The sequence below is a fragment of the Chiloscyllium plagiosum genome, unplaced genomic scaffold (assembly GCF_037043375.1).
Source record: "Chiloscyllium plagiosum isolate Xiang-an unplaced genomic scaffold, Cpla_swu_hap1 HiC_scaffold_12, whole genome shotgun sequence".
In the NCBI taxonomy this organism is placed as follows: domain Eukaryota; kingdom Metazoa; phylum Chordata; class Chondrichthyes; order Orectolobiformes; family Hemiscylliidae; genus Chiloscyllium; species Chiloscyllium plagiosum.
In genome coordinates, this window is record NW_028270150.1 from 54,995,271 (window position 1) to 55,017,643 (window position 22,373).

The 22,373-nt window shown below is 38.3% G+C and overlaps 1 protein-coding gene across 2 annotated transcripts in view; it reads left to right on the plus strand.

Annotated features, from left to right (window-relative positions):
• med14 (mediator complex subunit 14) overlaps positions 1-22,373 on the plus strand; it is a 115,487-nt gene that overhangs the window by 32,192 nt on the left and 60,922 nt on the right. For both annotated transcript variants that reach the window (XM_087992835.1, XM_087992836.1), the window contains exons 9-15: positions 2,939-3,089; positions 3,833-3,944; positions 4,438-4,563; positions 14,825-14,903; positions 15,051-15,210; positions 16,683-16,883; positions 20,398-20,532. In XM_087992835.1, coding sequence (XP_087848961.1) covers positions 2,939-3,089; positions 3,833-3,944; positions 4,438-4,563; positions 14,825-14,903; positions 15,051-15,210; positions 16,683-16,883; positions 20,398-20,532 — 964 coding nt within the window. The remainder of the gene's footprint in view (positions 1-2,938; positions 3,090-3,832; positions 3,945-4,437; positions 4,564-14,824; positions 14,904-15,050; positions 15,211-16,682; positions 16,884-20,397; positions 20,533-22,373) is intronic.

Genomic DNA, 22,373 nt, shown 5'->3' on the forward strand with positions numbered 1-22,373 from the left:
AATGGATTCTTTCAAATTGGCAAGCAGTAACTAGTGAGGTGCCACAGGGACCAGTGTTAGGACCCCAGCTATTCACAATATATGTTAATCATTTGGATGAGGGAACACAGTGTAACATCTCAAAGTTTGTAGATGAAACCAGGTTGAGTAGGAGGATGAATTGTGATGAGGATGCAGAGATCCTTCAGAATGATCTGGACAGGTTGAGCGAGGTGGGCAAATCGGTGGCAATGTGGTATAATTTGGATAAATGTGAGGTTATTCACTTTTGAAGCAAAAACAAGAAGGCAGATTACTACTTGAATGGCTGTAAATTGCAAGAAGGACCTGGGTGTCCTTGTCACTCATGGTGAGCATGCAGGTGCAGCAGGCGGTAAGGAAGGCAAATGATATGTTGACCTTCATTGCAAGAGGTTTCAAGTAGAGGAGCAGGGATGTATTGTTGCAGTTACACAGGGCCTTGGTGAGGCCACACCTCGAATATTGTGTGCAGTTTTGGTTTCCTTTTCTGAGGAAGGATGCTCTTGTTCTCGAGGCAGTGCATTAAAGGTTTACCAGGCTGATTCAAACATGACGAGATAGGATAGATGCAGGGAGGATATTCCCAACGGCGGGTGAGTCAAGAACCAGGGATCACAGTTTGCGGATTTGGGTAGACTATTTAGGACAGAGATGCGAAGACCTTTCTTCACCCAAAGAGTGGTGAGCCTGCGGAATTCATTACCGCAGGAAGTAACTGATGCCAAAACATTGAATATGTTCAAGAGCCTGCTAAATTTAGCATTTTGAGCGAATGGGGTCAAAGGTTATGGAGAGAAAGCAGGATTAGGCTGTTGAGTTTGACGATCAGCCACGATAGTGATGAGTGGTGGAGTAGGCTCGAAGGGCCGAATGGCAGTCTCCTGCTCCTATCTTCTACACAATGACATTTAATATAAACCAACTTTAATCACAAAAAAATCTGCAGTTTATTTGCTTCTTTCAGACACCTGCTGAATGCCAGCTTTGGCAATTTTTTTGTCTTGATATGATTTGGAAATGTCGGTGTTGGACTGGGGTGTACAAAGTTAAAAATCACACAGCACCAGGTTATAGTCTAACAGGTTTAATTGTGCTTCCAATTAAACCTATTGGACTATAACCTGGTGTTGTGTGATGTTTAACTCTGTCTTGATACACTCTGTAATAGTGTTGGGAGTATGGTTGCACAGCCTTGCAGTACAATGCTGACGCCATAATGAGAAGTCTTTTTGGCATTGCTTTGAATTATTTTGTGGACAATGGTGATGTTATGGTTTGCAATTTTATTGTCAAATGCTAAGCCCGTTGAGCCTGTCCGACATGTCAGCTAGCCAAATAAATAGTCGAATAACTCCTGCAAGTGCAAGTTAATAATGGTGACATGGTGATTTCAAGTCAACTAAAAGTATGGGGCACTTGTTCCTGTATTTTCAGATTCTTGCCAAAAAAAATTGGCTACTTCATTTTTAAATTTAAACATTTGTGCTTTACCTTTTGAAGAAAGGATCTTTGTTTTCCAATCATTTTAACTTGGTTTCGTGCTTTCTAAAGCTAAAACTTCAGCACAAGCTACACATGATAGCCAGAGATTTTTGTCAGAACTAGAAAATGTAAATTCCATCTTAGTCAGATATATCTTTCTTTTATGTTTCAAATTCTATTTATTTCTGCTATGTGATCGACACCCTCACTTCACCCTATAAAAAGCACTCCAGTGGTATGTCGATATCAAGCACAAAATAGCATAGTCATGTCAGTTCTATAGCAAGTTGGAGCTGAGGACCTCTTGAGTGTTTTGAAGACTTTGGAACTATTTAGGCAAGCATTACCTGAACTAATAAGAAGCCCTTCCTGAAGAAGGGCTTATGCCCGAAACGTCGATTCTCCTGTTCCCTGGATGCTGCCTGACCTGCTGCGCTTTTCCAGCAACACATTTTCAGCTCTGATCTCCAGCATCTGCAGACCTCACTTTCTCCTAATAAGAAAACCCATGTTGTAAAACTAACTGCTAACATGGTGGGTACCTACATCTGCATGAATGCAACCTCATTCCTCTTTGCTTTTTACTATGACAACCTGTCAAGCAAAATTCTAAGTTTTAAAGACATTCAGATGATTTAAGGTTAAATTCTGAGAAAACTCATACACTAGTGCCTCCTCCAACAGAGCGACTTCAGCAAAGTGCAGAAATTCTTGTTGGTTTATTAAAATGTTTTTGAACTGGGCAAATCTATAAAGATTGATAATTAATTATTGTAAACTCATCCTCTTGAATGTAAACTTGAATTTGACAAGTATCTTTTAAAATTAAAAATAAAAGTGCACTTCCTTAGGCCATGTGACATTCCATCAGTGGCTTCTGTTATTAACTAGCTTGTTGTCCTTGCATCTTAGCTTAATCTGTCACCACCTACTGCTACAGTACAGTGCTGAGCAGGTGTTTTATTGTTGCAAGTGCTATACTCCCAATGAGCGGTGCACCTAAGGCACTGACCCTAACTCAATAAAACCTGCCCCTCCAAAATGCTAAGTTATTTCATTGCTACTTTAGGTAGATTGGTGTTCATGTTTGCTTCATAACAGTTACAGTTTAAAAATATGATGTGCTTTGGAATGCCATGGACCATGAAATAAATAGTTATTTTAATTTATTAATATCATATTTTCATTTTATGTTTACTGTAGCAGTTAGTTATTAATCATCTAATTTTTGGATCTTCATGTCTTACCCACTCTATAGGATGATTTTCATCATAAAGTGGTTATTTTATACTTTTATGATGAATGGTCACAGACCTGAAACACTAAATAATTTTCTCTCCACTGATGATGTCAGACCTGAGAGAAATACTTCCAATCTTTTCTGTTTTCATTTTTGTTTTGGAATATTCATTGGTTGGTTTTGTTTTGTTTCTAGCCAACAGGTCTTGGGGAGAAAGACTGGCAGTGCTTCTGTTCACAAAGTCTTGATAAAAATCGATGAGGGTGACTGTTCAAAACCCTTACAGATATCGCATGATCCACCATTACCAGCATGTGATTCTAAATTGATAGAACGTGCTATGAAGGTAAAAAGATGCTTGTTGATAAATCAATGAATTCCTGTGGATTCACTTCCATAGTTTATAGTTAAAATGAAATTTTGTTTGGTAGCCTGAGTTTTCTGTGCTGTTGTGCAGATTGCAAATGTCATCTTTTAATTTCCATTGGTTTCATTCAGTAAGTATGTTATTTTATATGTCAAAAAGGCAGCTTACATCACCTTTTGAAGAGCAACTAGGGATTGACCATAAATGCTGGCACAGCCAGTGAAGCCCACCTCCCATGAATGAATAAAAAAATGTATATTTTCATTATTTTGTACACTAATGAAAACTTATTCAATATAGTAACAAATATATTATTAAAGAAAATCTGCATTTAAATTTGATATATTTAGTGTAATAAAATTGGCTTTGTAAATGCAATGCATCCAAGTTTTTCAGGTTTTTTATTTAACCTTGCTTTTACTAACTGTTGGTGTTTTTACTGCCTTGGAAGGAAATGGTGCAGAGGAGTTTTGAATATTGTGTCAAAGCTCCAAATTTGTTGAGTTTACAATTCTGTATGCTTTATCGGTCAGTTGCAACTTATGAATGTGATTATTTTATAAGAAGTAGAATGTTCATTTACTTGTGTTATAAATATTTATTTTTTGTGTTTTAATTATATGTAACTTTATTGATGTTAACTACAGGTAGACAAGCCCATTGTTACAGGAAACGTATTGTGATGATGATGATAATGTCAATCAATGTTGTCTGCTTTTCAGGTTGATCACTTATCTGTAGAGAAGCTTTTGATTGATAGTGTTCATGCACGTTCCCATCAGAAGCTGCAGGAGCTGAAAGCCATTCTCAAGAGCTATAATGCCAATGATAACTGTATGTTAAATCATCTGATTTTTTTTCCTCAATCTCAAATTTATTACTTAAGCAGCACTACTGTTTTTATAGGCTTTTTGAAAAAAAATCTTTTGCTGCATTACTATAACAAATCTTAGCTGCATTCTTTGAATATCTTAAATGTGAAAAAGATGGAATTTGAAGGATAGTTGCACATCTTATGATCAGTAAGTTCAGTAATGTATTCATTGTGGCTAGATGAATAAGAATATACAAATTGTCTTGCTCAGCATTACAAAACAAAAGTGTACTCTGTAGTTAAAGCTTACTATGTTCACAGTTACTAGTTGGCTGAGTTACTAGAGTGAGCAGAGAGTGTGAAGAAGGAATGCAAGTTAGATAATATTCTTCTTGTAATTGTCTATAAATATAACTTTTCTTGTCTTTTGTGATACCATCAAATAAATGAACAGAGAAAGAATAAAATAAATATTCTGAATCATGATTTAATGTTTTATTTTATCCGTCACAGCCTTTATAGAGACACCCTTGCCTACATTGGTTATTCCTATCTTAGAACCTTGTGGTCGTTCTGAGTGTCTTCACATTTTTGTCGATCTTCATTCTGGAATGTTCCAACCAATGTTATATGGAGTTGGTAAGTGCAGAGATCTGTGAAATACTGTGAACGTGAGAACAAAATAAAGTTCATTTGAAGATTGAGGTGTCAGGTGGTAGGATTTAAATAACTGAAGTATGAGCAATGTGAGGTAGTTTTTGTCCTTTGCAGACTCCCTATGCCCAATGGAGGCCACTTACCATCCTGTTTCCCCTCATTCCCAACCCTGACATCTCAGCCTTCCACTTTCCACGTCTACCTCCTTCAAGGACTACCAGCTGGGTGTGAACTCCGTCACCACCACACTCTCACCAAGCTTTGCATCCGGTTTCAGCAGTAATTACTGTTTGTGACTGGATACAGTCCAGTTCATGAGCAGCACTCCTGGTAGTACTGCAAGGACTAGACTGCTGCGTCTTGACTGCTGACAGCTCTTGGTCATGGAACTTTCAGCCCAATTGGTGCAGAGGGCTCAACTTAAGTTTAGTGAATGACCCCAAAGGCTGTTAAATGGCTGTGGGGTGAGCTGGTCATGTGGCAACAAGCCAGCCCCTGACATTTATCTGAGGTGCAGTAACCTTGCCCCCAGACTAAAATGTAACCATGATTTGTATGGATTTGACTTGACTTTTTTTTAAAAAGCTGATTTAAAAAATGTTTGTCAGGCAAATCATTATGTGGAAATTTGAAATTAAACAAAGTAGTCATTTTATTAACACAAAATATTTAAACAACATATATCTTGATGGATTGTAATAAACCTATTCAATCATAAGAGATTGTACTCTTGAAGTGTAAATTTTAATATGAGCATTGAGGATGAGATTTGAACTTTTTTGTCACTGAAATTGTGAACAGGAATAAGATATATAGAGACTAAGAGCAAGAGTAGGTCTTTTAGCCCTGTTGAGACTGCTCTGTTATTCAATATGATCATGGCTGTTCCTCCATCTCAATGTCCTACCTCGTATTTTTCTCCACATACTTTTTGCTTTTTAATATCTAAATGACTCAGTGATCCAGCTTTTGTGGTGTTCTGTAGTGGCAAATTCCACAGGTTAGCCACCTTCTGAATGAATAAATCTTTTCTCAATCCAGTCCTAAATGGCCTCTTCCATATTTTGAGGTCATGATTCCTGCTTCTAGAATCTGTCATCTCTGCATCCAGTCTGTCCAGCCTGTTAACATTTCATACATTTCAATTAGAATCTGTCTTTGAAACTTTGATGAATATAGGCCCAACAAATTAACTTCTTCTTCTCATGTGACATTCCAAGTGAACTTTTGCTTCACTGCCTCTAAGGCCAGGTATATCCATTCTGAGGTAGGGCAACCAAAACTGTGAACACTATTCCAATTGCAATCTTACCAAGACTCTGTATAACTTCACCGAGTCATTTCTACATACGAGCTCAAAGCCTCTTGCAGGTGAAGGCCAGCATACCATTTGCCTTCCTAATTACTTGCTACGTCTGCCTGTCTATTTTATTGACTCATGTACAAGGACACCCAGATCCCTTTGTATATCCACACTACACAATATGTCACCATTTAAGTAATACTCTGCCTTTTTGTTTTTCACACCAGTGTCTAACTTTACATTTATCTATAATAAACTGCATTTGCCATGTCTTTGCTCACACATTCAACTTGTTTTAGAACACCAGGAAACCACCTTGTATCCTCCTCACAATGTTCATTCCCACCTAGTTTCGTGTGGTCAGCAAACTTGGCAATAATGCATTTGGTTCCATCACCCTAAGACTCAGACATTCGATTTGGAACTTCAGTATATAATTGAAAGATATCAGTTAACCCTAATAACATATAAGCTGTTCCTTTCTATTCTCGTATATTTGCTAACACCTAAGGAGTTAAGATCAAATTGCCAATACAGAGCTATAGCTGCAGGATTTCCAAGCTGGCAGTATCCAAAAGTGTTCAACTTTAGAATGATAGGTAAAAAGGCGAAGGAGGTAATGTAGTACACTTAGTAAGTGAGAGATGGCCTTCAATCAGAAGCTCAAGATGTGGAATTCATTTAGGTGGAGCTCAGAAATAGCACGGCTGACATTAGTGGCCTATAAACAACTAGTATCAAACGGTAGTGGTATTGTAGGGCACAATATAAATCGGGATGTTTGAGGTGACTGTAGCATAGGTATACAGTAGTTACAGGAAACCTCAGTCTGCATATAGCCTGGGTAAACTAATTAACTCTGCTGTGGAGGACAACTTGCTGGAATGTACACAAGATGGCTTTCTACAACTGTGTGTTTGGAGAATAGGCTATTTTAGACCTAGTATTTCAAAATGAGAAGAGCTATTAGTAATATCATGGTCAAGGAGCCTTTGGAAAAATTGACTACTATATATCATGGAATTTTACATTCCTTTTGCAAGATTCTTAAATTTGGACAAAGGAACCGGCAAAGCCATATTGGTTAGATTGCCTGTTGAACATGGGAAACTACATTCAAATGTATGTTTGTTGGCAAACAGTGGTTAGCATTTGATGGATTCATACTTTTTTTTGTTTACAACAAATATTCTTTTTGAAATACAAAACTCAAGACGGAAAAATGATCTAAACATGGCTAACAAGTAAGCTAAGCGCTATATTAGATCAAAAGAGGTTTACAGAGATGAGAGAAAAGAATAAGTCTGAGGATTGGCAGCAGTGGAGGACCAAGAAACTGATGAAGAGCAAATAGATAATGAAAATAAGCAATTAATATATTTAAAAACAAACTGCAAAAGTTTCTAACCAGTCATGAAAAGCTTGGCCGAGACAAAGGTGGTCCCATCACAGATAGGAAAAGGGAATAAGGAAATTGGAGAGAATATGAACAAATGCTGTCTGTCTTCACAGAGGAACATAAAAACCTCCCAAGTATACTAGAGAACTAAGGGACATGTGAGAATGATGAGATGAAAAGAATTATACTGGAGAAATTAATTAAACAGAAAATAGATAAATCCCCTGAAGCTGAAGATCCACCCACCAAAATGTTGAAAGTGGCGGATGTGTAGGTGGTCATCATCCTTCGACCTAGAGGTACTGCTGATTGGAAGATAGTAAATGTAATCCTAATGTTTAAGGAAGGATGAAGAAAGAGAATGGGAAACAAAAACCTGTAGCCTGACATCAGTACGAAGAAACATGCTTGAATCTATCATCTCTGAATTGGACACATGGAAAATTATGATAGGATTAACAGAATCAGCATGATGTTTTGTGAGGATGTAACTAACAGATGAGGCGAACTAGTGGATGTTGCAAATTTGGTACTTTCAAAAGGTGCTTGATGAGGTCCCACACAGTTTGGTAAGCAAAATTACCAAACTGTTTTGAGCATACATATAAACCTACTAATATAGGAACTTGGAGCAAGAGTAAACAATTCCGCCCCTCAAGTTTGCTCCATCATTCAATAAGATCAGGGCTGATTGACTGTAAACTCAATTCCACCTTTCCACCTGTTCCAGATAACCTTTTATCCCCTTACTTAACAAGAATCTATCCCTTTACCTTAAAAATATTTCAAGGATTCTGCTTCCACCACCTTTTCAAGAAAAGCATTCCAAAATACAGTCACCTTTGAGAGAAACAAAATTCATCTCACCTCTTTTAAATGGGTTACCCCGACATTTTTTAAAAAAAAGATTCCTTGTTTCTCAGTGGGACACATGTGCTTTCCATTAATATCTTGTCGAGATTCTTCATGATCTTAATGTTTCATCTAAATCTCCCAACAGATACAAGCCTAGCCTGTCATAAAACAGTGCAATTGTAGTAAGCGTTCTCAGAACTGCCTCCAAAACATTTACATCCTTCCTTTATTAAGGTGACCAATACTTCGCACAGTACTTCAGATGTGCTCTTGCAAGTGGCCTATAGAATGGAAGCATAACCTCCCTACTCCCTAAATTATAACCTGCTATAAGCTTTACTGAGTACTTACTGTGCCTGCATACTAATCTTTCGTAGTACATAAGGACACCCAGATCTGTGTGCATTTCAGAGCAAGACAATCTCTCTCCATTTAGATGATACGCTGCTTTTATTTCTTGCCAAAATTGTCAATTTCATATCTTCCCAACTGATACTCCATTTGCTACTCACTTGACCTATCTATGGGGCTCGGCAAACTCCATTGTCTGGACAGCTGATGAGAATGCAAATTGATGCAAACAGTATGGGTTCAATTTCCACACTGGTTGAGGTTACCATGAAGTATTCTCTTTTACAATCTGTTCCTTTCCCTAAGGCATGGTGACCCATTGGTTAAACCACTACCAGTCGTCACTACTGAGAGGGCAGCCTTCTGGTCTGGTAACAGTATGGTGAATTCACCTTACCTTAACCTATCTATGTCATTTGGCAACCTCATTTTTACCTCTTCACAATTTACCTTTCTATTTATCTTTAGGTTGTCAGCAAATTTTAACATCCATACAACTGTACCTTCATTTATAAACAGTTGAGATCCCAGCACCAATCTCTATGGCACATTCATTACATCTTGTGAAACTGAAAAAGAGCCCTATATGCCAATTGTCCTCTTCCTGTTAGCTAGCTATTTTTCCATGCCATGATGCTGTCCCCTCTACCTACAGCATTAATTTTGTAATAACCTTTGTGACATCTTATCAGATGCCTTCTGGAAAACTAAGTAGAGTACATCTACCAGTTTCCCTTTATCACAGCACATGTTACCATTGCAAAGAAGTCCAATAGATTGGTCAGTCATGATTTCCCTTTCACCAAAGCATGTTGACTGCTTCATTATCTCTTCAAGTTCCCTGCTCGAACCTCTATTAATAGGTTATAATCTTTTCCCTATAACAAATGTTAAGCTCATAGATTAGGAATCTACAAGCCTATGTGTCTTCCATTTTGAATAAAGAAGTTGCAGTCATTATCTTTCAAGCCAATGGAACTGTCCCCAAATCAAGGGAGCTTTGGAAAATGAAAACCCATGCATTGACTATCTCTCTCGAACTGCTTCATTTAAGACTCTGGGATGAAGTCCATCCGGACCCGGGTGCCTGCAACTCCAGAAATTTACTGAGTACCATTTCTCTGGTGATTGTAATTTTCCTGAGTTCCATCCTGCCTTCCATTTCATGTTTTATCACTGCTTATGGGATGTTATTTGTTTTCTCTTTCATGAAGACAGATAAAAAAATGCATGTTCAGTTCATCCTTATGTCCTTGTTTTTTTTCACTGTCAGTTCTCTAGTCACACTTGCTATAGACCAAGTGTCACTTAGTTAACTCTTCTTTAGATATTTATAGAAACTATTCCTATGAGTTTTTATACTTGTGGCAAGCTTTCTTTTGCACAGTTTTTTCATCTTTATTAATTTTTTGATCTTTCATTGCCTGTTTTCATATTCCACTCAGTCTTCTGATGTGCTGCTATGTTCTGCATAATAATGTTTTACTTATGGTTTTATGCTACTGTATATTTAATATTTCTTTTCAACCACTAATGGTCAGTTTGTCCCTTCAAATTTTTTTCATTCCTTGGAATGCATCTGTTCTATGTATACTGAAACGTCCCCTTAAGTGCTTGCTGATGCATTTCTCTTGAAGTATCCAATAACCTAATTTGTCAACTGTCTGCAGTCAACTCTGCTTTCATGTCCTCATAATCCCCCTTATTTAAATTTGAAAGAAGTCACAGCCCCATTCCTGTCTCCATCAAGCTATTGCCTCAGGGAGCCTTCACAATGAGATCATTAGTTGATCCTATCTCATTACATAATAGCTAGTGTTGTACACCTTGCTGTCTTGCTGGCTTCAGAACACACTGTTCTCGGAAACTCTTCCAAAAGCATTCTATGAGCTCCTCATCTAAGCTATTTTTGTCCATCGACGTTTCCAGATCATATGGAGATTAAAAGCTCCCATGATTTCTGATGTGCATTCTGACAAAGTTTCATTATTTCTTTTTTTTAATGCTCCATTATAATGTGTGACTTCTGTCAGGGGACTTTATACATCATTCTGTCAAATGACCTGTTACTTGTATCGTTTATGCCTAAACTGTTTCCGCACCCTAGTTTTCTGGTTGTCCCTTTCTATTGTACGAGTACATCAGGGTGGCACGGTGGCTCAGTGGTTAGCATTGATACCTCACAGCGCCAGGGACCCGGATTCAATTCCTGCCTCGGGCGACTGTGTCTGTGTGGAGTTTGCACATTCTCTCCGTGTCTGCGTGGGTTTCCTCCGGGTGCTTCGGTTTCCTCCCACAATCCAAAAATGTGCAAGTTAAGTGAGTTGGCCATGCTAAATTGCCCATAGTGTTAGGTGCATTAGGTAGGGGAATGGATCTGGGTGCGTTCGGAGGGTTGGAGTGGATGTGTTGGGCCAAAGGGCCTGTTTCCACACTATAGGGAATCTAATCTAATCTTAACTAAGGGACCCACAGCTGTACCATTTCCTAAAAACTGGGTTGAATTGAGAATTTGATAACAGAAAACAGAATAGGAATAAAAGGTTCATTCTCAATTTGCAGATTGTGACAAATGGGATGGTGCATAAGTCGGTGTACAGTTCCAGCTATTCACAATCGATATCAAAGATTTGGATGTGATCACCAATGTAATATTTCCATGTTTTCCGACACTTTAAAACTAGGTGCAAATATGAGTTGTGCAGAGGATGCAGATAGATTTCAAGGGGATTTAGGCAATCTAAGTGAATAGACAAAAACGTGGCAGATGGAATACAATGTGTAATAAATTGGAGTTAGGAAAACAGAAATATGGTGTCTTTCTTAGATAATGAGAGATTGTGAAATGTTGATGTGCAAAGGGATATAAGAAGTCCTTGTTCAGAAATCCCTGAAAACTAATCTAATCTGTAGGTGCAGCTAGCGATCCAAAACACTAATCATATGTTGGCCTTTATCAAAGAAGATTGGAGTACAGGAGTAAACATGACTTGCTGCAATTGTATAGGGCCTTGGTGAGACCTCAGCTGGAGTATTGTATATAGTTTTGATATCCTTACCTTAGAAAGACTATACTTGTCACAGAGGGACTGCAGCAAAGATTCTCTAGACTGGACAATCCTGCTTTCCAGGGACCAATGGGCTGACAGTATTTTGAGAATTGATCTAATTGAGGCATGCAAGGAAACAAGGGAGATAAGTCTCAAAATAGAAGACCATTTGAGACCTAGAATGTGAAGGAATGTCTTCATTGAGAAGTTTGTGAAGCTTTTGAATTCTGTATCCCAGAAGGCTGCGAAGATGTAGCTATTGATTATATTCAAGACAGAGATCAGTAGATTTCTAGAGAATAAAATGTCAGATATGAGGGTATTACAGGAAATTGAAGTTCTGGAAAAAGATCAACCATTGTCTAGTTGAATGGGAAAGTGGACTCAATGGGGTAAATGATCTCTACCTGTTCTTATATGCTATACTCCTATTAGCGAAGAAGTATGAGCTTCATTTCACTGCATGTGTAGCAATGTCTGGATCAATGACCAGTCTGTCATAACATTCTTAATTTAAAAATATTTACCATGACCTTTTAGCAGTGACCATATGATCTTAATAAATAAGAATGGGAGTAGGCTGTTTGGCTCCTCAAGCCTGCTGCACCACTCAAAAGGGTCCTTGCTGATCCACCATTTCCCACATCTGCACTCCTCCTTCCCATAACCGTAGGTTTCCCTATTGATCACAAATCTATCTATCTTGGCCCTAAATATACACAAGAGCTCTGCCCCCATTGCTCTGTGACAAGGAGTTCCAAAGACCTTCCATCATCTGAGAAGCAATTCCTCCTTAACTCGGTCTTGAATTGGCACCCCTTTATTCTGAGTTTATGCCTTTTGGTCCTATGTTCTCTCATGACAGGAAACTCGCTTAGCATTTACCCTGTCAAGCCCCTGAAGAATCCCAAGTGTTTTAAAGAGATCATCTCTCATTCTTCTAAACTCCAATGAAAATAGTGCCAATATGTTTAGCCATTGCTCATTAGACAATCCCTATATATAGGGATCATCCTGGTAAACCTTCTGTATATAGCTTCCATTGAAATAATATCTTAAACTGACCAAAACTGATTACAGTATTCCAGATGTGGTCTCGCCAACGCTTGTGCAGTTGCAGTGAGACTTTGCTATTCTTACCCTTCAATCCCCTTGAGATAATGGCCAACATTCCATTTGCCTTACTGATTACCTCCTGCACCTGTGTGCTAGCTTTTTGTGTTGCATGCATGTGCCCTCGAAGTCACTGTGTTGCAGCTTTCTGCAGTATTTCTCCATTTAATAATATTCTGTTCTTTTGTTTTCCCTTCCAAAATGAACAACCTTACGGTTCCCATGTTATACTCCATTTGCCAGTTACTTAACCCATTGATATTTTTCTTTAAACTGTTTATATCCTTCTCGCAAACTGCCTTTCCACCTATTTTTGTGTTTTCTGCAAATTTGGCTACTCTACATTTGCTTTCTTCTTCCAGATCGTGAATATATGTTGTAAACAGTTGCTGTCCCAGTGCTGATACCTGTCGAATCCCATTGGTTACAGATCACCGTCCTGAAAAGTACCGCTTTTACCCACATGCTGTTTTCTGCCCGTAAGCCAATTCTGTCCATGCTAATGCACCACCTCCAAGATCATGGGTTTTGAGTTTATGACTTTACCTTTCATGAAGATCATTGCCAGTGTTTTCTGGCAGTCCAAATGCAATTCAACTACTGGTTCCCCTCTATCCACTCTGGTTGAGACGGCCTCAAAAAAATTAATAAATCAGTCAGACACAATTCCCCTTTCGTGAAGCTGATTCTGTTAGATTAGATTATAATTTTCCAAACGTGCTGCTACCTGTTTTTCAAATCAACTTGTTCAGAGATGTTATTACACGTCACTGTTGAAGGTGGGACTTGAACCTGGACCTATCAGTCCGTGGGTAGGGACACTATCACTGTTTTATTATTATTTCCTAAATAATCGATTCAAATACTTTTCTAACAATAGATGTTAAACTAATGGGCCTCTAGTTATCGACTTTTTGACTCTTCTTGATTCAAGGTATCACATTGGTAGGTTTCCAATACTCTGGTACTTTTCCAGAATGCAATAATTTTGGAAAATAACAACTAATGCATCCAGTATTTCTGTAGCTCCTCTTTTAGTATCCTAGGATGCAATCCGTCAGAACCAAGGGACATATCTGTCTTTAGCCCCATTATTTTGTCTGATGCTCCTTCTCTTGTGACATTGATTACACTTAATTTCTTCCCCATGTTCTTTCATATTGATGAAATATTTGAAATATCTTCCAACTTAGACTGATACAAAATAACTGTTTAACTCCTGCCATTTCCTTGTCTCCCAAAACTATCTCCCAGATTCTGAGACCTACATTCAGTTTTTATATTCCTTGTTATATGCTTTTCCTTCAAATTGGTGCCCACCTTAACTTCCTTGGTTAGCCATAGTTTGTATATGCCTCTTTCAGTATCTTTTCTCCTTAGTGAGATATATGCTTGAGAGTCAAGAATTACCTCCATAAATATCTGTCACTGTATTTTCTGCTAATCCATCAGCCCAGCCCACTTTAACGATCCTCATTTTAGTGCAGTTCCCTTCATTTAAGTCAAACACGGTTGTTTGCAATCCAAGTTTCTCATACTCAAACTAAATATTAAATGCATCCTGCTATGATCACTACTTATGATTACTGAGCTTATTTATTAAACCTGCCTCGTTACCCCTTACCAGATCTCAGATAGTCTGTTATTTACAGCAGAACCTTGATTATCCGAACAAGATCTCAAGGTCCCATAAAAATGGCAATAGGCTACTCAGCATTCAGTGATCAGTTAAATGGGATTATGGCTTGCATTGCTGGATAACTCATAAATTACCACTTTGTTTCCGGTTACCGAAAGATCAATTATCTGAACAAAATACTCCCCACCTGTCTCATTCGGATAATCAAGGTTCTACTATAATTTACTCAATGGCGTTGATGCCATCCTATCTTGGCAACTGTAAAATAAGACATGAAGTAACATCTTTCTTGCAAGATATTCGATGTGACTTAACCAGTGCGCGCACATTTTCTTTCTGTGAACACACCGATAACTAAATTCACATCAATAAAAGAGGAATTAAATCAGTAAGTCCATTAATTCTAAGGTATGTTGACCATTATACCAAAATATCTTAATTTTCTACGCAAAGTTTCCTTTACATTATTCAGTATTGTGTGAATACATTGTATTATTGCACTTTTAATGTCATATTCTACTTGTCTTGATTAGATCAAGCTACTTTAGATGATATTGAAAAGTCTGTCAATGATGAGATGAAGCGAATTATTCCTTGGATTCAACAGCTAAAGTAAGTATTAAGTATGCTGATGTAATAAAAGGAAGTTAATAAGAACTAACTTTAAATGTGAAAACTACTCTTTCACTTTGGTCCTGTCAAATCTGGGCAATATATGTTCAAATGTATCCTTCATTTTAAGACAAAATGTCCCTGCAGGTTTTGGCTTGGACAACAAAGATGCCGGCAATCCATGAAGCATCTTCCCACAGTCTGCAGTGAGACGTTACATCTTTCAAACTTTTCCTCTCATCCAGTTGGAAACCTCTCAAAACACAAGCTATTCATCAAGTTGACGCGCCTTCCTCAATACTACATTGTAAGTGCCTTTCATTGATAAAGCTTTCTTTGGTTACAGCTAAGTATTATTCAAGAAATTATTTATGGACTTGCAATATTTAGCTTCAAGAGAATTGGTTACAGTCATCCGTTATTTATTTATATAGATTACTTTTTTAGTGTAAAATGGTCTGCCCTTTCCTGGGTTACTTTTCAACTTTTCCTACTTCAGAGTCACAGCTGTTAACGTGGCTTCTATCTCCACAATTGCATGCATGGAAACTGACCCTCAGTCGAACTCATCCATGCTGACCATATATCCCAAAATAATCCAGTCCCATTTGCCAGCACTTGGCCCATATCCCTCTAAACCCTTCTTATTCATATAACTATCCACATGCCTTTTAAATGTTGCAATTGTACCAGCCTCTACCACTTCCTCTGGCAGCTCATTCCATACACACAACACCCTCTGCATGAAATGATTGCCCTTTAGGTCACTTTTAAATCTTGCCCCTCTCGCCTTAAGCCAATGCCCCCTAATTTTGGACTCCCGCATCCTAGGGAAAAAATGTTGGCTATTCACCCTATCTATGCCCCTCATTTTAAGGTCACCCCTCATCATCTGACCATCCAGGGAAAATAATCCCAGCCAATTCAGCCTCTCCCTATAGCTCAACCCCTCCAACCCTGGTAACATGCTTGTAAATCTTTTCTAAACCCTTTCAAGTTTCACAACATCCTTCTTTATAGCAGGGAGACCAGCATTGCACATGGTATTCCAAAAGTGGCCTAACCAATGTCCTGTACAGTTGCAAATGACCTCCCCACTCCATACTTAATGCACTGGTCAATAAAGGCAAGCGTACCAAACATCATCTTCGTTATCCTGCAACTCTACTTTCAATGAACTATGAACCTGCACTCTAAGGTCTCTTTGTTTAGCAACGTTCCCCAGAACCTTACCATTAAGTATCTAAGACACACCCTCAGTTTGCTTTTCCAAAATGTAGCACCTCACATTTATCTAAATTAAACACCATCTGCCACTCCTTGACCAACCGGCCCATCTGATTAAGGTCCCGTTGCACTCTGAGGTGATTTTTTTCGCTACCACATCACCACCAATTTTGTCATCTGCAATTTCACTAACCATATCTCCTGTGTCCACATCCACATCATTTATATAAGTAACCAAAAACAGGGCCATTTTGGTATATTTCTGTTTCCTTCACTCCCCATTTCCAAATCATCCCAGTTACACACTAATCCCAGATAAAAGGGAGCATAATTCCCACCCTTTACTATTGCTCCTTGTACACTTTCAAGTTGTCAATTACAAGAAGAGTTGAAGTTTTCTTTCCTCTCCTGGTAGTTTGCTTTCCGTGTTTTGAGTGCTTGTTTCCATAGTTATCTCCTTAAACAAATTACATGTTATGTTGGTAATAGTAATGTAATTTTCTTTTGTAATCCTCATTGTATATCTTTACATTTTTTGCTTTATGCATTCAGATTGTAGAAATGTTAGACAGACCAGGCTTTCCTACAGAGCTAGAGTACAAATATCATTTCCTCTCCGTAAGCCACGGACTGACCGATCCAGATGATTGTCCTCCAACTGCAGTTCTTTTGCAACAGTTTAAACCAGGAATTGAGGAACTATTACTGGATGCAAGACCTGGGAAGCAGGCCAAGGCTGGAGGCAAGCACAAGGTTTGGATCTTGCATTAACATAAAGGTTTGATGGTTAATAAATTAGGAAATTATTATTAGATACCAGGAATACTCCAAAACATTTAATGCATGCATTGATTTCATCTATATAATTAGATGAAACCAATTGCTTGCTTGCTTAATTTTTGTGTCTTAACGAAAGATTAATACTTAAAATACAAATTTTGGATTGGTATAGGATTCTGATACAAGATGCAAATGCAGTGCAGTGATTATGGAATACAAAACATATTTCGGACAAGTGGGTTTCTGATTTCATGTGGAATAGTTTGACAGAAATTTTGAAGTGTAAGGACTGTATAATTTGACTCTTAATATTTGCATAGTTTTTGGTGTGAAGTTAATAGCAATTCATGCTTGGGTGGAGTGATATAAGGAAAGAAGCTGATTGACAATGGGGCCTCAGGATATTCTGAAAGCAGATTTTATTATTTAAGTGCTATTATTATTAGTCTTTTGATAAATGTAGCAGCCACTTCGTGCAAAACAAGTTAAAATATACAGCAAAAGGATCACTAACTGTTAAACTTCTTTGAAAGTTTTGACTAAGAACTTTAGACAGAACAGCAGAACACCATAACACCATGCTCTGCTTTGGAAGATGCCATGGGGGATCACTGTCCATTTGAACAGGTTTGAAGTATCATTCAAACATTTTTGCCTGCATTCCCTCAAAAAAGCATTGAAGTGTTAATGTGTATAAATTCTGGAATTTGGGAATTGTTTACTGAATCCAGAAAAATCTCAGATGTCAGAGTCTGACCAATCAAATCTATGAAGAAATTTATTGGTCATGGCATAAAAGAGACTGTAGAAATGTGGATCCAGACTGATGAAAAAATAGAGTACTGGTCAATGCATATTTTCAAGCTAGAGGAATGTTTGTAATGGAGTTCTCAGCAGTTGGTATTTGCAACCCATGCTTTTCCTGCTGTATCTTAATGATCTAGATTTTGGTGTGCAGGAACATTTTCAAAGTTTGCAGATAACGTGAAACTTGGAAGAATTGTGAACTGATGAGGACAGGATACAATTCCAAAAAGATGTTGACAAGATATTGAATTGAAGGATAGGTGTCAGATGAGGTTCATTGCAGAGAACTGTCAGGTGTTGTACTTTGTCTTTCACTGTTCTTCCTCCCAAAGTAAAATAGAGATTACAATTCTAAAGAGGGTGCAGAAGCAGAGGGTCTATTTGTGCACAGATCATTGAAGTTGATAGGACAAGTGGAGAGAGCAGTGAAGAAGAGATACCATGTCTTTGGTTTTATTAATGGATCATAAAATACAAAAGCAACAATGATGTTGAACTCGTGATAAGACACTTACTATACCTCAACTGGAGTATGGAGTATTTGTGTACACGGTGGGTACCGCATGATAGAAAAGTTTAGTCAATTGAACGAAGCACAGAAGTGATTTACAATGGAATGAGTAACTTAATTCTGAGAATAGATTGAAGAAGCTGTGATTGTTCTTGTAGAGAAGGCGGCTGAGAGGAGATTTGATAGGCACTTTCAAAATCATTAGTGAGCTTGATATTTGTGCAGAAGCTGTTCCTAATTGTAAAAATCAAAAATGAGAGAGCATATATTCAAAGTGACGGTCAAAAGAAGCAAGGGTGTGATAAGACAAGTCTTTTTTTCAATTTGTGAGTAGTTGAGTTATGGAATGCAGTGTCTGGAAGTGTGATGGAGGAAGGTTCAGTTGAGCCACTCAAGGGTATCAGGTGATTATTTGGATAGAAATAGCATACAAGGCTGAGGTAAAGCAGGAGATTGGCCAAGGTTGTCATGCATTTTTGAAGGACTGGTTCAGGCATGATGGACTGAATGGCTGCTGCCTGCACCATAACAATCCTGCGATCTGTGAATTGAACCAAGCTAATGGATCATCATAACTAGAAAATCCCATGCTAGGAAGTGGGGATCAAGCAGAAAAATGTAAGACCATTGTATGTCCCAGCTGATGGCAATACTGGACAGTTGGATTCCCAGTGTAAAACCTGGTTTGGCAAGTATTGTTTGGCATTTTGGCTACCGTGATGGTCAGTCAATGAGCAAATTCATAGAACGGATTGCCAATGTCCTCTAAACTAAAGAAATGTATTACACAATTATTACATCAAAGGGAAAAAAAAAATTTTTAATTCTTTATCCCAGCAAAATTCTTTACTGACGCTCAACTGCAGAAAATTATCCCTCTTATCTACACTGTATTTAATTTCTTACTCAATTGACAAAGTCAAGTTTTTCACGCATTTTTAAGCATTTTTAGCAAATTTTGGCATACTCATTGGATATGATTCCGTCTACTTGAGTTATGCAGACTAACTCACTGACTTTTTTTTCATTGACCTCGAAGAAAAGAAAAAGGTCTAAGAAAATTTTGACTTTTAATCTTCTAAAGAGTACATCTATTATGGAGATTTTCTGAAGAACTCTAGCTCTTCAGGCTTCTAGTCTTTCCATCTGTCTTTCTCTTTATCTTAGATCTTAACTAAGTGGTGACTTCAGCCATTATCTCACTGGGTAGTTTGTCCAGTCACTAAGCTTAAGTTACATGACTTCTTGGAAATGCTGTTTTGGACCAGTGCTAAAAAGGAGTTTCTGACCATGATTTGTTTAGAATTCATCTTCACAGATCTAAAAGTCTAATTTTCCAAAAATCACTGGCACCTTGGAGTGTCAGAGGATTGACAAACTGCCGATGTGACATCTCTATTCAAAAGGGAGGCAAAAAGTGGATAACAATAAACCCATTGGCCGAACATCTATTGTTGGAAAAATATTAGAATCTATTATTAAGGAAGTAACAGCACAAACTCTGGAAAGTCATAACCTAATCAAAAGAGTCAGCATAGCTTTGTGAAAGGGAAATTGTAACTGACTAATTTGTAGAGTTTCTTGATAAAGTTTCAACCAGAGTGGATAGAGAGGAACTAGTTAATCTTAGCATCTCCACAGTGCAGATCGAGACCATTTGGTACCTTGTGTCTGCACCAAACCTTTGAAGGTCATGCCACCCAGACCCAAGCCCCCACCCTATCTATGTAACCCCACATCTAACATGGCTTATCCAGCGAGCCTTCACACCCCTGGGCACTATGGGGCACTTTAGCACGTCCAATCCATCTAACTTTGGATTGCTGGAGGAAACCAGAGTTCTTGCTGAAAACCAATGAAGAATTGCAGAGAACATTTTCACATTGTGAAAATATAATTCAGCATGTGATCCAAAGTACTTCAGTCAATGAAATGAGAATTTTTCTGATGATCACTGTTACCTGCAAAAGGCTTAATAGTTTTCTTGCATTGCAGCATGAAACATGATATATTAGAATTTTGAACTTCACTGTTGATTCCAAACCAAATTCTCAAGAAGAGTGATTATGCAAGCGAGTGCTTTGCAAATTTTGCCTTCAGTACAGAGGTTGGTCTGTTAAGCTTTTCTTTAAAATCCTATGGTAATTGGCAAATGTGTTTAATTTATAGTTGTCTGCTGATCAAGGACCTACAGAACCTAAGAAACCCAAGAGGACAGGAGAAATGTGTGCCTTTAATAAGGTCCTAGCACACTTGGTAGCTATGTGTGACTCAAATATGCCATTTATTGGACTTCGTTGTGAGGTAAGAAACTTTGGAAATTTTTAGTGTCAAAACTTCACCCAATCACTTTTGATTATTTAGGCTTCATTGAAGGAGGATGACCTAGTGATGTTATCGCTGAACTGTTAATCCAGGGAGTCAAGTCACGTTCTGGGACCTGGGTTTGAATCCCCCCATGGCAAATCGTGGAATTTGAATTTTTAAAAAAATTTTGAAAGAAGAGTGATGACCATGAATCTATTGTCGATTGTCAAACATTCATCTGGTTCAATAATGGCCTTTAGGAAAGGAAACTGCTATCCTTACCTGGTCTGGCCTACAGGTGATTCTAGAACCACAACAATGTGGTTGACTCTTAACTGTTGGGGATGGGGCAACAAATGCTGGCTTCGCCAGCAATGCCCTCATCCAATGAATGAATTTAAAAGAAGTGAGTCAGATCTACAATTCATTGGTCTTGTAGCAGAGAGGAGACAGTGGCATAATAACGTTTTTGGATAGAATCCCTACAGTGTGGAAACAGGCCATTCCCACTGAATCCACACCAACCCTCCAAAGAGCACCCACCCCATCCCTGTAACCCTGCATTTCCCGTGGCTAATCCACCTAACCTGCACATTCCTGGACACTATGGGACAATTTAGCATGGCCAATTCACCTAACCTTGGACTGCGAGAGAAAACCAGAGGACCCGGAGGAAACCTGTGGAGACACAGGGAAGAATATGCAAAGTCGACACAGTCTCCCAAGGGAGGAATTTCTTGGTACTGTGTTGCCACCATGCCTTCCTACTAATCCAAAGGCTCTGGCTAATTCTGTGGGGAAAATGGGAATCTTAATTCATCTGATAAACCTGGAATTCAAAACCCATCTTGGTAATGATGACCATGAAACTACCAATGATGTAAAAATCTATCTGTTCACTAATGTCATTCAGATAAGGAAATCTGCCATTCATACAGATCTGAGATCTAGGGAACAATTTACTGAAGGTTCCTCAAAAAGCACTGAGGTAAATGTTAGATGATATCCAAGCTTGGCTGAGTGTTTCTTGGCAACTGGTTGATGCAAAAACAGGCTTTTATGACAAACTGATTCCAACAAGGCATCATTGAGCCCTTATCACTCATGCTTAATTGTTTGGGAAAAGATGGTGGTGAGCTGCCCTTTGAAAATCGGTAGTCCTTTGCTTGTAATGACATTCACCGTGCTGTAAAGGAAGGGAGTTGCTGGATTTTAATTCAGTGACAGTGAAAGAATGACATAATAGTTCCAAGTAATGACGATGCATGTATTGGAGGGCAACCTGCAAGTGATGGTGTTCTCACGCATCTGTGACCCTTGTATTTGAAGTCGTAGAGCTCACGACCTTTGAAGGTGATGTTCAAGGAGCTTTGATGCAAGGCATCTTTTAGATGTGTACTTAGCTGCCACTATCTATCAGTGGTGAAGATTCAAGGTGATGCGGTGCTAATCCAACAGAATGCATTGTCCTAGATAGTATCAAGCTTCTTGAGTGCTGGAGCATGATGCACTCACCATGGTACATCTTGAATCAGAATCCACTTGCCCTCTTTTCTTTTTTGAGTTTAAATGTTTTGAAGTAACTGATTCATGGTGTATTTCAATGGCAGTGTCTTGAACAATCACAATCCACTTCTCAGTCAATCAAGACCTAGTTTCTCATGCAGTATAAATTATTATTTTGTTTGAAATTCGTGCAACACTGTCCTGATGAGTATAGGGTGCAAAGCTTTAACATCATATCTCTTTCAGCAGTATGTAGAAACATTTATTTTGGCTGAGTTAATAAAGGTCAAAAAGAGAGAAGGTGAGGACTGCAGATGCTGGAGATCAGAGTC